This window comes from Acipenser ruthenus, chromosome 14 (assembly GCF_902713425.1).
Source record: "Acipenser ruthenus chromosome 14, fAciRut3.2 maternal haplotype, whole genome shotgun sequence".
NCBI lineage: Eukaryota > Metazoa > Chordata > Actinopteri > Acipenseriformes > Acipenseridae > Acipenser > Acipenser ruthenus.
This window is the reverse complement of record NC_081202.1, coordinates 10,101,941-10,116,484: the sequence shown is the minus strand read 5'-3', so window position 1 is coordinate 10,116,484 and position 14,544 is coordinate 10,101,941. Positions and strand designations below refer to the sequence as shown.

At 36.2% G+C, this 14,544-nt stretch overlaps 1 protein-coding gene across 20 annotated transcripts in view; it reads left to right on the top strand.

Moving 5' to 3' along the window:
- LOC117419619 (neuronal cell adhesion molecule) overlaps positions 1-14,544 on the top strand; it is a 91,312-nt gene that overhangs the window by 54,777 nt on the left and 21,991 nt on the right. For 11 of the 20 annotated variants that reach the window (XM_058985763.1, XM_058985761.1, XM_058985762.1 and 8 more), the window contains 9 exons: positions 6,564-6,753; positions 8,049-8,066; positions 9,036-9,141; positions 9,441-9,634; positions 10,644-10,766; positions 11,217-11,387; positions 11,712-11,768; positions 12,300-12,411; positions 12,648-12,832. In XM_058985763.1, coding sequence (XP_058841746.1) covers positions 6,663-6,753; positions 8,049-8,066; positions 9,036-9,141; positions 9,441-9,634; positions 10,644-10,766; positions 11,217-11,387; positions 11,712-11,768; positions 12,300-12,411; positions 12,648-12,832 — 1,057 coding nt within the window. In that variant the 5' untranslated portion in view covers positions 6,564-6,662. Of the gene's footprint in view, positions 1-5,222; positions 5,244-6,563; positions 6,754-8,048; positions 8,067-9,035; positions 9,142-9,440; positions 9,635-10,643; positions 10,767-11,216; positions 11,388-11,711; positions 11,769-12,299; positions 12,412-12,647; positions 12,833-14,544 lie in introns of those variants that run through there. The other 9 variants (XM_058985779.1, XM_058985778.1, XM_058985769.1 and 6 more) reach the window with 4 other exon arrangements.

The following is a 14,544-nucleotide window of genomic DNA, read 5'->3' as shown; positions in this document are numbered from 1 at the left end:
TAGCAGCTTCCAGTTGTCCTGGGCAAGGATTGGTTTTAACATAGTTCAGAAATGTAGTTAATGATTGATATTAAGTGTTAGCTCAACATTGCAACGTCTAGTAATTCAATAGCACTCAATATTCCACGGTAGACCAGATCACATGCTTGTGTTCCATGTGAATGCAACACCAAAATATGTACCGGGATATTGTGAAGGTTTATTTTCAGTGTCTTATCAATTGGAAATACTTCTTTAATGTGTTTTTGCCAGCACAGTGCTTTCTTTATCTTGAAATGGAATAAAGACTGCAATTGCTCAAACTTAGTCATAGTAATACCCTTTTCTTTCGTCTGTCATTTGATTGCAATAAGGGCTGAAATTTCTGGTTTTCTGACTCGGTAGACTGATCTATTCAATACTCGGATCCAAACCAGGGTTGATACATTTAGAGGCATGCATCCATTCTTTGCACACTGAATACATTCGTTGACTTTTTTTAACCCCCAAAAATCAATGGTATATATCACAAGTTTATGATAAAAAAAAAACATAATACATAAACTGTGAAAATAAGAGACTCCTGATCTTTGTCATGGGTCAATGGATTTAATTTAAAAACTACTCAGCTGCATGGTTTACCCAGTCAGATATATGCAAATAGTATACTACATGAAAAGCCCACTGTGGCCTTTGACTTTTGTCATTTATTTTTATATGAAATACTGTGAGGTTGAGCAAAGTTGCTTATGTTAAATAATGGCATTATTTGTAAGATATAATATGGTCAGTGACATGCAAATGCATACACAAAATCATTTGGCTATTTGCCATACTGTAAAAAAACAGAATTCATCTGCTTTAACTTTAATGTTTGGTGCTCTTTACATGTATCATCTGATGGGAGTATATTGTTTACAAACAGCCAAACAAGTATTACAGTTCATTAAATGGACTTCAATTCTGCCTGAAAAACAAGAAAATGTTGGTACCATTGTTAGTCATTCAGATTAAACTAAATTAGTACCTTGACTGCATGCAAACAGCACTATTGCATAAGGCTGACATTTATTAGTATTGTTGTGTAATCAATTGGAATGTTTTGCTTGAACAGTGTTAAGTGTGTAGCTTCTTTTATATCCCTATATTCAAATGTAAATAGTTACCTTATATAGGAGTTATGTAACAGACTTCTTTGTTTCAGCTGTGTAGAAGCTGATATATAGACCTCAGCCTTTTTTTTTTTTTTTTTAACTTCAAGCCCTGGTTTTTATTTGGTTTGCTTCTTTTGTTTGGTTTCTTGGTTAGCATTTTTTGATGCACTGATCCCAAGTTATCAGTCGCCTATTGAGAGAATGCATGTTACAGGGCAGTAGTGTGGAGCAGTGGTTAGGGCTCTGGACTCTTGCCCGGAGGGTCGTGGGTTCAATCCCAGGTAGGGGGACACTGCTGCTGTACCTTTGAGCAAGGTACTTTACCTAGATTGCTCCAGTAAAAACCCAACTGTATAAATGGGTAATTGTATGTAAAAATAATGTGATATGTTGTAATAATTGTAAGTCGCCCTGGCTAAGGGCGTCTGCTAAGAAATAAGTAATAATGTTGCAGGTCAGTCAAGTTTAATGACATTTATTTGTGTTGATAGATATTCGATTTTTACATTGAACTGTTGTCTACAATTCAATTTTGCAATTGCAGTTTTGGCATACAGTGCAGTAAAATATTTAAGACACGAAGTTTGACAAATGAATCAGCTAAATGCTGTTTTTTTTTAAAAAAGGAGTTTCAGGTTGAGACAGCATATACTAGAACAATATGTATGCCCTTTTATGTCACCAGTATGCAAATTATTACAGCTGTGTTGAATGACAGTAACAGGAATACATTAGAAACATATTCAATGTAGGTTATGTCTTTTTTTTATGGATTCATTTCTCATTATTAAAATGAAAGTACATTTCCAGCAGATGAAATGATTATTGACTGGTGTTGCTGCTGATACAATCTCAGTGGTCCTCATCTATCACTGGTGGGCTGGTAGTCTAATAAGAAAAAAATGGTCTTATTTGTAAAGGAGAACATTATTTTTCTTATATTGTACCAACTTCTCAGGTATCCAGTCCAAGCAATTTATAGGTATGTGTTTGGGTAAAATGAACATTTTTGTTTTATTGTATAAACTACTGACAACATTTCTCCCAAATTCCAAATAAAAATATTGTCATTTAGAGCATTTATTTGCAGAAAATGACAACTGGTCAAAATAACAAAAAAGATGCAGTGTTGTCAGACTTTGAATAATGCAAAGAAAATAAGTTCATATTCATTTTTAAACAACACAATACTAATGTTTTAACTTAGGAAGAGTTCAGAAATCAATATTTGGTGGAATAACCCTGATTTTCAATCACAGCTTTCATGCGTCTTGGCATGCTCTCCACGAGTCTTTCACATTGATGTTGGGTGACTTTATGCCACTCCTGGCGCAAAAATTCAAGCAGCTCAGCTTTGTTTGATGGCTTGTGACCATCCATCTTCCTCTTGATCACATTCCAGAGGTTTTCAATGGGGTTCAGGTCTGGGGATTGGGCTGGCCATGACAGGGTCTTGATCTGGTGGTCCTCCATCCACACCTTGATTGACCTGGCTGTGTGGCATGGAGCATTGTCCTGCTGGAAAAACCAATCCTCAGAGTTGGGGAACATCGTCAGAGCAGAAGGAAGCAAGTTTTCTTCCAGGACAACCTTGTACTTGACTTGATTCATGCCAAAGCTGCCCGATTCCTGCCTTGCTGAAGCACCCCCAGATCATCACCGATCCTCCACCACATTTCACAGTGGGTGTGAGACACTGTGGCTTGTAGGCCTCTCCAGGTCTCCGTCTAACCATTAGACAACCAGGTGTTGGGCAAAGCTGAAAATTGGACTCATCTGGGGGTGCTTCAGCAAGGCTGCAATCGGGCAGATTTGTCTTTGTGAAGGACGCATGAATCAAGCCAAGTACAAGGTTGTCCTGGAAGAAAACTTGCTTCCTTCTGCTCTGACAATGTTCCCCAACTCTGAGGATTGGTTTTTCCAGCAGGACAATGCTCCAGTGCTCCATGCCACACAGCCAGGTCAATCAAGGTGTGGATGGAGGACCACCAGATCAAGACCCTGTCATGGCCAGCTCAATCTCCAGACCTGAACCCCATTGAAAACCTCTGGAATGTGATCAAGAGGAAGATGGATGGTCACAAGCCATCAAACAAAGCCGAGCTTGGAGGAGTGGCATAAAGTCACCCAACATCAATGTGAAAGACTGGTGGAGAGCATGCCAAGACGCATGAAAGCTGTGCTTGAAAATCAGGGTTATTCCACCAAATATTGATTTCTGAACTCTTCCTAAGTTAAAACATTAGTATTGTGTTGTTTAAAAATGAATATGAACTTATTTTCTTTGCATTATTCGAGGTCTGACAACACTGCATCTTTTTTGTTATTTTGACCAGTTGTCATTTTCTGCAAATAAATGCTCTAAATGACAATATTTTTATTTGGAATTTGGGAGAAATGTTGTCAATAGTTTATAGAATAAAACCAAAAATGTTCATTTTACCCAAACACATACCTATAAATAGTAAAACCAGAGAAACTGATAATTTTTCAGTGGTCTCTCAATTTTTTCCAGAGCTGTATGTGTGTGTGTATATATATATATATATATATATATATATATATATATATATATATATATATATATATATATAAATTAATTAATCTTTCAACCCTGAAGCTGTGAATTAATGGCTTGTGAAAACAGAACCAGTCATTGAGATGAAAGTAATTGGCATCATCCTGTTGAGTTGGATAACAGTTTGCTTTATTGCATTGCAGCTGAATAATGTAACTTTCTAATGACTTTAATTGTGCTTCTCTAAATTGCATGTGGTAAATGTGGTAATAATCTATCATTTCTGGTACTTAATGATTTATCATAGCGATTTACAGAAAAGTTCAGTACTTGTAAATAATGCAAGTAAAGCAAGCCCACTTACCTGGGGGAAGCCGGAACCAACATACAGTATGTCATTGGGGAAAATGCTGCTGTAGGCTTGAAATGTTAACTCTTTGAGGACTAGATTGAGTTTAAAAACAAGTTTAATAACAAGTTTAATTGCCACAGTATTTGGACACCACAATACTCTGCCCCACTATGCCCCAATACTTATTGGGTGGTGTGACAGGGTAGTGTTGCAGGCCCAGATGGTGTCAGCTGGGAAAGACTCAATGAAGCTGCAGTTTAACCAGCTCAAGGGCCAAAATACCAATACCAATACCAATACCAATACCAATACCAATACCCTCACCCTCACCCTCACCCTCACCCTCACCCTCAAACACAGGCCTTTTCTCCCTTTTATACCATGTGGCTGGAGCCTAATTATCATCAATTATTCAATTAGCTCCAGCCACATTCTCAAGTGTATTTTGGCAGGGACAGGAAATTAACCCCATCCCTGCCAACCACCACCAAAACACCACAAAACAATATTATTTACAGGCAGGGCCCTGCCCTGCCACAGATGGTAATATGTACATAAGGCTTGCTTCCACTTCCATTTTCATTTATGTAGTTTTTTGGTGACTGTAATATACATATTTGAATCTCTGACAGGCATTTCATATGTAAAGGATTTACAAAATAAAATGATCCACAAGACACAGCTGTGTACATTTTAAAGCTTCATAATGACGCAGTTCATTTAATCACTACATTGAATGAGCTCAGTGAATCTGCATTTCCTTCATGATTTTCTGAAATTTATTTTCTACCACTGTATGCAAATAGTCTGTAGTGTTACATGCACTGCATACTTGCATGCAGCAAATGCTGTCTCTGAAGAACATCCTTAAAATGATAGTATATGATAGTTAACTGTGACGTTTCATCTAAGACTACGTGTAGCAGTTTGGTACAATACAGAAATGACATTTGCGATGCCGGTTTTGTGAAGGGATAGTGGGAACCGCCAGTGTCTGATCAATCACTCTGCCTACTGATTTGCCATCATGCACAAAATCACATTAGCACATTTGTTTAGAGCTTCAGTGAGTAGATTAAATTGCACTCAGCTTCCAGTTCTGTCAATAATTAGTGTATGGCCAAACAGCACAGACACATTGGAATCTGCAATAAATGCATTTCAAATGCTTATAACCCTGGGAAAGAGCAGTCTGACTTATTTAAAGCTAAACTGTACCTCCAAGCTGAAGGACGCAGTGGTGAGTGGTATACATTTTATTAACAGATTAATAAGTAATAGTGAATTATTAGTTGAAGCCAAGTATGCTGCATAGAAGTATTACAAACTGCTTTTTGTCGTAATGCAAAGATGTTGAATGTTGATGTTGAACTGAAATCTGACTATATGCTTGCATTTATTTAAAACAAATATCAGCTTTATTGAATCATATAAATGGGCAAGGAGGGTTAAAACAATATTTAAAGAATAAAAAATAGCTGCTTAAAGGAGGCTGTGTGGTCCAGTGGTTAGCGAAATGGGCTTGTAACCAGGAGGTCCCTGGTTCAAATCCTGGCTCAGCCACTGACACGTGTGACCCTGAGCAAGTCACTTCACCTCCTTGTGCTCCGTCTTTCAGGTGATGACTCTGCAGCTGATGCATAGTTCACACACCCTAGTCTCTGTAAGTTGCCTTGGATAAAGGTGTCTGCTAAATAAGCAAATAATGAAACAGACCCTATAACATAGTATATCTGTGACACATGCTAGATTATTAAGGCAAAATAAAACAGGATCTTATTTGCTAAAAACAACATTATCATCTGCTTAGCCAGTTCAAAGACTGCACAAAGTAAATTCTATCACCCTTTTTTTTTATTGTGTTACTGTTTTAATTTTATAGTTAATAAAACTGAAGGATGATTTAATCACACAGCAACAGGGCAAATAGTACTGTACAATATTTTCCATGTTCAATATGTGCTGAAAATATGTATGAAACAAACTATTTCCCAGCTTATAATATCTGTTTAAATAAAGGTTTTGTTTGAAACATTTCTAATGCTAATTTAGTTTGTTAAACACAGTTTTATAGTGGTATCTGAGATCTCATAACCTGTTCCCATCTCAACACATACTGTGGGAACTGTATTGCAGAGACCATTTCAGTCTAAAATAAAGTACAAATCTTTAGTGATGTTGATGGTAAACACCACAGCATGTGTGTTCATTACTGTTGAATACAGCACAGTAATATTATTGATACTGTATATGTTTGACAAATGCCATTGAAATACCAATATAATGTCAGGTTGTTGGACTGAAGAAACCGATGTGGTACTGTTCTGCCAGAGGCTCATACAGTATACCCCCCCCCCCCCCCCCGAACAGAACCATTCTCATTGTAGTGCCAGACGCCTCTGAAGACCATTTGAAAAAGGGAGACTTTGAAAATTGCATGGAGATGTGTGTTTCTTTTTTGTTTGATGTTATGTCCTAAATATTTCTAGAAGCCTCTTTTCCCTGTCTCCCAGCCCTGCCTGCATTATTAATAATAGACTGCTCTCTTTTCTCCCTTCAGCTGGCGGATCTACTGGATGTGCTGAATCCTAAAGGTATAGTCCTGATTCAGGAGAGAAGAGGGACTTTCTCAGTGGGAGGCCACTAACAGTATTAAAAGATGCTGAGGAAGAGATATCTAACCCCTGGAGGAGCTCCATTGATTCTTCTTGTGTGTCATTTAATTAGAGCCTTGGATGTACCGCTTGATCGTAAGTAACACATTAATTTAATAAACAAAAAAAAGATGGTGAACACAAAATGCATTTCTAACTGGTTCAAATGCAGTTGCTATTCAAAATTATTGTAAAGGTAATTTTCCAAATACCATTTTTAAAGCGTCAGTAAGAACAAATATGAGTGTGTGAAAGGGAGTTGAAATGTTGATATTTTAATAATCCACATTATAATATATCAATAAAGAGTAGCTGCAGAAGGATTCAAACTCTTAAGTATTGAGCTCAGTGCAAAGTGTGGGAAACTCACAGTAGAAACAATCTCTTCTGACTGTGTTTTCTTTTTTTATTTTATTTATTTAGCCAGTGTTGCTTTACAGCAGGACTAGCTGAAAGACCTTGATTTAAAATTCAAATAATATTACCTCCTATCTATTTGGGTGCTTTATTATGCAGCATCACCCCAGGGATATACTGGTCCTCTTTGATCCTGCTGTTTGTATGCTAAGGAAATGTTTATATGTTTAAATATATATATATATATATATATATATATATATATATATATATATATATATATATATATATATGAATATGATAATATTGACATGCTTTTTGATTGTCCAATTAGCCCACATTAGTCAATGCCCTTGCAATGTAGAAATTTGCAGTGTATTTGAGTCGTATAAAAAGCAAGACATGGTGGCTAGATTGAGCGAAATAAATATTTTAAAGGCAGCAATATGCAACAGAGCACCATGAATCACTGCCTCTAGAAACACAGTAGGACTGGTTCTGTTTTAACTCTTAAAAGACTATTTGGTCCCATCACTGAATACATGTTTCATAAGGAATATAACATGTGCTTTAGTATTGACCAGACAGGTACAGTACAGTCTTATCTTTTTAGTCACTGCTGTAAAACTAAAACTATCAAAATAGAATTAGGTTTTTCCTACTAATCTCATTTCATGTCTTTACCAAAATCATTTTAAGTACCTTCTGAGAGTTACTGTGGTTACAAGTTTAATTGCCATTGTTTACTAGAGTAACATTGAGCAACAAAGGTACCACGTGGCAAAAGTTTACTCTTCCATTGTGGCCTTTCTTTTGATCTAGAGATTTAGTGGCATCTCATGCACATTTCATTAAATATCTAGCACTGTTCAGTACACTATTTCAATCACTGTGCACATTAAACTTAATGAGTAACCCCATTTTTAAGGAAATATTTACCATATGCTTATAAGTTATTGCTTCCTCTAAACTAACATCTGGTTTTCTTTAATCTTTGTCTACCAATTGTTTTGCTGATTCCTGGGGGGGAAAAGCTAAAGTTCTGGAAGGATGTAAGTTGCTGTTGTGCAGTGCGGCGATGTGCATGTAAAGGCTTGTGCAACTTCACCACATTGTTGTTTGCTGTTCTATAAACTTTTTGAAGTAATGTTGAGCTGAGCTGATGTGGAGTTGTGTGGAATTTGCATGCATCACAATGTGTGTGGTTTCGTTTACTGTGGCTTTGTTAATTGAATACCCATGTATTATGTTTTAATTTGACATTGTAATCAAGATATGAATTCCTAACAAGCATATTTCATATTCTCTTACTTCTGACCAAAACAATGCTGTGGATTCTGTCTGACATTCCCACTTATGAATTAAAAGATATAAATACATTACTAAATAGAGCAATTGGAAAGCTTTGTTTCAGCTCAGTAAAGAAAGCAAGAATCTGGAACCTGGGGTAAAAATGAGACGCATCTGGCGCCGCCGATGCAAAGCAAGGCTTTATAGATTTTCTTAAAGTTTCTTGCAAGGCGTAATAGTAAGCAAAATACTGTAACTCAGTAATTCAGTTTCCCTCATTGCCATTGAACCCACGGCTTTAATCAGGTAAAAGACTGTGAAATATGTTAGCTAGGACCATTAGTAGCAAAATAATAAATGACAAGCATTCAAAGGTAGACAAGCATACAAAGGCTGCATTTACATGTTCTTGGAGTGTAATTGAAGTGTTGTTAAATTATTACAATTATATCTGGGCTTCAAAATGAAGCCTACACATGGCATGATGTACTGGTGAATATAATTAGGGACTTGATGCTTTCAAGCAATACAATTTCTATTGGCTTAGCACACGCTCTTATGTCATTTGTGTTGATTATGAGATGACATATACATGTGTGCTCTGTGTGCTGACTCGGTATTGCTGTCAATGATAGATTTCCCATGCTTATTTGTAAGTCAACAATTGTGGTGGCATGTCGGGAGTTGCCTCCTACATATTCACAAGTCTAATACTGTTGTCTTTGATACAGTGCAACAACCACCCACCCTTACTCACCAGTCTCCAAAGGACTACATAGTAGACCCTAGAGAGAATATAGTTATACATTGTGAAGCGAAAGGGAAGCCTACCCCCAGGTAAGTATCATGGATATGGCACGAGATATTGTTTGTTTTTGCTCTTGTGCAATGTTTGAACTTTTTTTCAAAACAAGAAATAAGCCACAAGACAAAAAGCTTTATAGATAGATAGATAACAATGATTACTGTGTGCAATTGTTTAATGCTAACCTACCTAATTTTATTTTTGAATTGTGTATAAACAAAATTAAGCATTGAAAAGTGTATTGCAGAGTATTGACCATACTAATACAGTGAGAATAATGATATTTTTTGTGTTTAATTGACATTCTAATTTCTTTTTTTTTCATGCACAGCTTTTCCTGGACAAGAAATGGAACACATTTTGATATAGAGAAGGATGCAAAAGTAACAATGAAGCCCAATTCAGGAACGCTGCTCATTGACATTACTGGTGGTAAAGTCGAGGCATATGAAGGGGTGTATCAGTGCACTGCAAGGAATGAACACGGAACAGCAATTTCTAACAATATAGTCATACGACAGTCCAGTAAGTCAGCACTCTTTTATAGAGTTTACAATGCAAGCCTAAGCCAGCCAACTATAACTTTCATACTCATAACCTGTTTTTGTGAAACACCTTTACATTTTTGGCATTATCATTTTGTATATGTGTTTTCCGTTGACCTGGTTGGTTCATCTGTAATTCTTTTCTTTTCTCTTTTAAAAAAGATATATTTTTAATCATCAAATTCATCTATCTAGAAGGTAAATGTACAGCCTAACTGGGAAATCTGCATGAAATCTGTATAATTTTTCCTATATTAATTTTTTCACTCCCTTGTTCCACCCACCATTTCAAGACTTTGTGATACAAAATGTGATTTGAAAATCTTTCATTCCCTGTGGTTTACCTGGTTTGTTTTGTTCCCTGTTAAATACATACGTTCTGTTAGGTTCTTTCAATATATCATTCAACGTAGCACTTACAGGACTTAAAGGAGCATGAACCAAGATTTGGCAGGTGGTTCTTATTAGAGCTAACAGTATTATAAATATATTTGTGGTTCTTTGTGTTTTATACTTCAATATGGAATATGCATGTTTTTTAAAAGCAATAAAGACAAATAAGTTGTTAAGTTCCTGGTATCAAGTCACTTCCTGTGATGTACCTTGGTTTCACACCAATGGTATAGCTTCAATCCAGGTATATGGCCTTCAGAACAAGAAGTGGCTAGATAACAGGTACAAGAACAAGTAGAAAAATCAACCAAAAGACCTTCAACACAAGTAAAGGAAGAGCCATGATATTGCTGCTAATAAGATGTGAATAAAACCTCACTTAGCACTGCTTTAAAAAATAAACACTGAATTACATTTGTTTTTAAATACACAGTGCCTTGTTTATTTATCTTCACAATCACTAAGGACAAAGACTGAGGAAAAGGTTGTCAAAGGCATTCCAAATATTACAGTGAATACAGAACAGGTCTGGAATTTAAGCAGGTTATTGTATGAATGAATATTGAGGAAATATTCATTTTGTTTCTGTTTCATAGGGTCCCCCTTGTGGTCTAAAGAAAGAGTTGATCCCATTTTAATCCAAGAGGGGAATTCACTGATACTTGAGTGTAGACCCCCGGTGGGTCTCCCTCCACCCATCATATTCTGGATGGATAATTGTAAGTATGGTTATTGTATGTTCTAATAATGTCCAGACGGAACTCATAAACCTCCCCCTCAGCATCTTTGTGCTTCTGGATGTCGGCTAATTGTGTTATGTCAGACATAACCGTGAAATATGATTGTAGACTCAATTGTTTTTGTTGATGTTTCAATCGCAAGCCGATTATTCACATTTAAAAAATATCAGTTATAAGCATTTTTTCACTAATGCACCCTAATTACAAGACTGAAGGTATGATAAGAGCTACTTGATTTCCAATAATGGGTAGACTCACAGTGTATTTCACTTAGCCAGGTGGTTGAATCTACTGTTAAAGGGCACTTAGGAATAAAGGCAATATGAGTTATTTATGCTGACAGAAATAGTGTTCCAGATGTTAACCTATAGGCTACATGTATATGGTTTCTATAAAACTGTTCTCAGTTTACACTATTTCCCTGTTTAGATTTTCAGAGACTGACACAAAGTGAGAGAGTTTCCCAAGGCTTGAATGGAGACCTCTATTTCTCTAACGTAAGAACAGAAGACACTCGAAATGACTATATTTGTTACGCCAGATTTAACCACACTCAAACTATACAACAGAAACAACCCATTTCAGTGAAGGTTTTGTCCAGTAAGTACCATTTCCAACTACTTTTATCTCCACAGAAATAAGCCCTATGACAAAACATGTTATGTTAAAAAAAAAATAATAATAAAATGCATTATTACCCATACCTGTGAAGGAGTGGAACCTGATGTAGCCTTTCCCTTCTCCAGATACCTTATGTAGGGAGCAGTTTATTAGGTGGGGGTTCTTTTTTAAAATTTTGGATTTTCCTTTAGTCAACATTTTGAAGTTAGAAGCACTTGTGACCCCGAACGTTCCTGATCTCTGAAGCCAACCTGACTTCTGCCCCACTGCTTTGCCTGCTTATGATTTTTTGTTGTATTACAGTGGATGCAATCAATGAGACTATTGCAGCTTTTTTGAATGACACTGAATTTTATAGTGGTGAGTTCTGGCGAACCCTAGTGATAACCCAGTAGCCTAACAACAGTAGAACTAGATAACTAACCACTTTCACATCCCTGTTCAATTATAAATAAATATGAAATCCTAATATTGTCATCTATTCCCCCCCAAAATATGGTTAATTATCATTGAACATGGAAGGAAAGACCCTTACTGTAAGCATCATAAATGATCTCCCTTCTCATTTTCTTTTTCAGTTTAAAGTGACCGTTGTAGTGTTTATAGACATCCATTGAACAATTCCTGTTGTATGAAAAACTGTGTATCTTATGAAAATACAGTAGTAACTTACGGCAACTTGGATCTGAGTAGGACATTTCAAAACTGCTAGAAGCACCTTACTGGAAATCTAGCACTAGGAACTTACAGAGGTCACTTCTCACATCTTTCATTAAGAGTGACTGTGGAGCAAAACACATATTGGCTTGTCAGAAATAGAGGACCTATAAGTGATAGCAAAAGCCTGATGAAATATATTGACTTTTCTGATGCTTTCATTAAATGTTTTAGATAGCCCAGCAGGGGAGAGATACCCAACATTTATGATTCCAAAAGGACGAACAAGTAATAAACTGGTATTGAGAGGACACGTGCTCAAGCTGGAATGCATTGCAGAAGGGCTGTAAGTGATCACAGTACAAGTTTGAATTTTCAGTTTAACACAGTTTACATTGTAACCGTGTATTACTGTAATGTCAAGTCTGTCATTTTGATGTTGTAGTTTAAATGTGTGTGGATCTGATAGCTAGTTATATAGCTTGTTTTGTAATATGCTGCTTGCTGCTTAGTAGTAATATTCAGTTACTGTGTAAAAAAAAAAAAAAAAAAAAGGTTTAATTAATTTTCTCTTTTCTAAAGGCCAACACCAGAAATTCACTGGAGGAAAGAAAGTGGAGAACTACCAAGCAAGAGGACTTTTCATGAAAACTTTCAGAAGACACTGAAAATTATTGATGTCACACAGGCAGATGCTGGACTGTATCGCTGTATAGCAAAGAACAGTTTAGGCTCTATACACCACATTATAAACGTTACAGTAATGGGTAAGCTATGCATTTTTTAATGCATTAGTTAGTTTACATTCCTCACAAAATATATAATATACTTTTTATAACTATTTACGTTTAGAAAAAAAAAAAAAAAAGTTTGTTGACTTTCAGAAATAAAATGGGTACAGTCTCCTCCAGTGTGTGGAAGCTATTAAAAAGGCAAACACAATTCTATCTAGCCAAAAGTGTAGAGTACAAATCCCAGGGCTTATGATTGAGCTACAAAGATAGGCTGAAAGACCTGAATCTGTCTAGTATGGAACAAAGAAGAATGAGGGGACATGATTGAAGTCTTTAAAATCTTAAAAGGAGTTAACTCTTTAGTACAGAAACCAGGACCAGAGGACAGTTGGAAATTAGGTGGAGGTAGACTTAAGACAGAGGGAAGGAAACACTTCTTCACACAGAGTGATGAGGGTATGGGATGGGTTACTTAGTCATGTTGTTGAGACAGAATCACTTGGACCTTTTAACTCCCAACTTGACAGAGTTTTCAGATCAGTCAGCTACTAAGAACCGGACGAGCTTAGATGAGCCGAATGTATTGTTATAAAATGTAGTGCTTAACCACATGATAAAACACTATTAATAAATGCAGTGGTACTCATATATTTTGTAGGAATATTATTTACCACTCCTATTATATTCCTTTTAAATGATGATGATTATGGTTATTAAAATAGGCAAACTATAGCATAAGGATGCAGCTAAGGCTGGTGCCATGGCTCCAACAGCTGTAGTCAGACTGGAAGGCTTTTAGGACATCTCCTACTTTAACAATCTAAGGATTTCACCAGAAAATATTAGTGCAATGTGGGTTCATAATAGGTACTAACCCATGATGGATCAGTGCATTAAAGTATTTCTAGCCCAGTCTGAAAGGAAAGCACTGGCAATGTAATTGATCATACATAGATAACCTTTAATCGCAAGTTGCAGTAATACAGATAGAAAATAATGTTGAATGAGTTATAATGTGGTGCAAAATCCCAAGTGCTTTTTTTGAATGTGCAGCTTCTTTCTTGTGACTTGGGAGTTCATCCAGTCAAGACCAATTCTGCGAGCACTCTGCGAGGTTAATAATGCTGGGAGCAACAGTACTATCTTTTTTGAACAGATGTACCAACAGTGCATTATATTGGAAACAAACTATCTTGAGACTTTTAGATCACCCTAGCGTTGTGTGGTTTGGATAAAGAACGCTTCTTATCTTGTTTACTAGGTCTTGCTTGCAGCCCTTTACTGTGAACAAAAGGATGTCTTCCAGGTTCCCTCGCCTCTGTAGTTTTCTCTTTGTAAATTTTAAAATGGGCATAAATAAAGGGGCCAGCACTGATTGTCAGTTATGTGTGATGGACAAGTTTTCCTGGGAATATTCTAACCATCTTTTATGTTGAACAATATAACAATAGTAAAATAAATAGAGGATACTTCATGAACGTCCATGGAGTACTGTAGTTATTCCAAAAACAAGCTCTTTATGGCTGTCCTCATGAGACAAAAAAAAACACAAACACTGGTATGTATAAGCCTAAATCTGAATATCAAGCTTCACATTTGCTTAGCAACGCAGCATCACTTGGAACAGTGAGTCATTCTATTGTTGGTTTTAAACAAACTAAATATAGATCCCAAAATGAGATACAGTTTAAATATATATATATTGTTGCGCTGAAAAAGAAAAAAAGTCAATGAGGTATATTTTA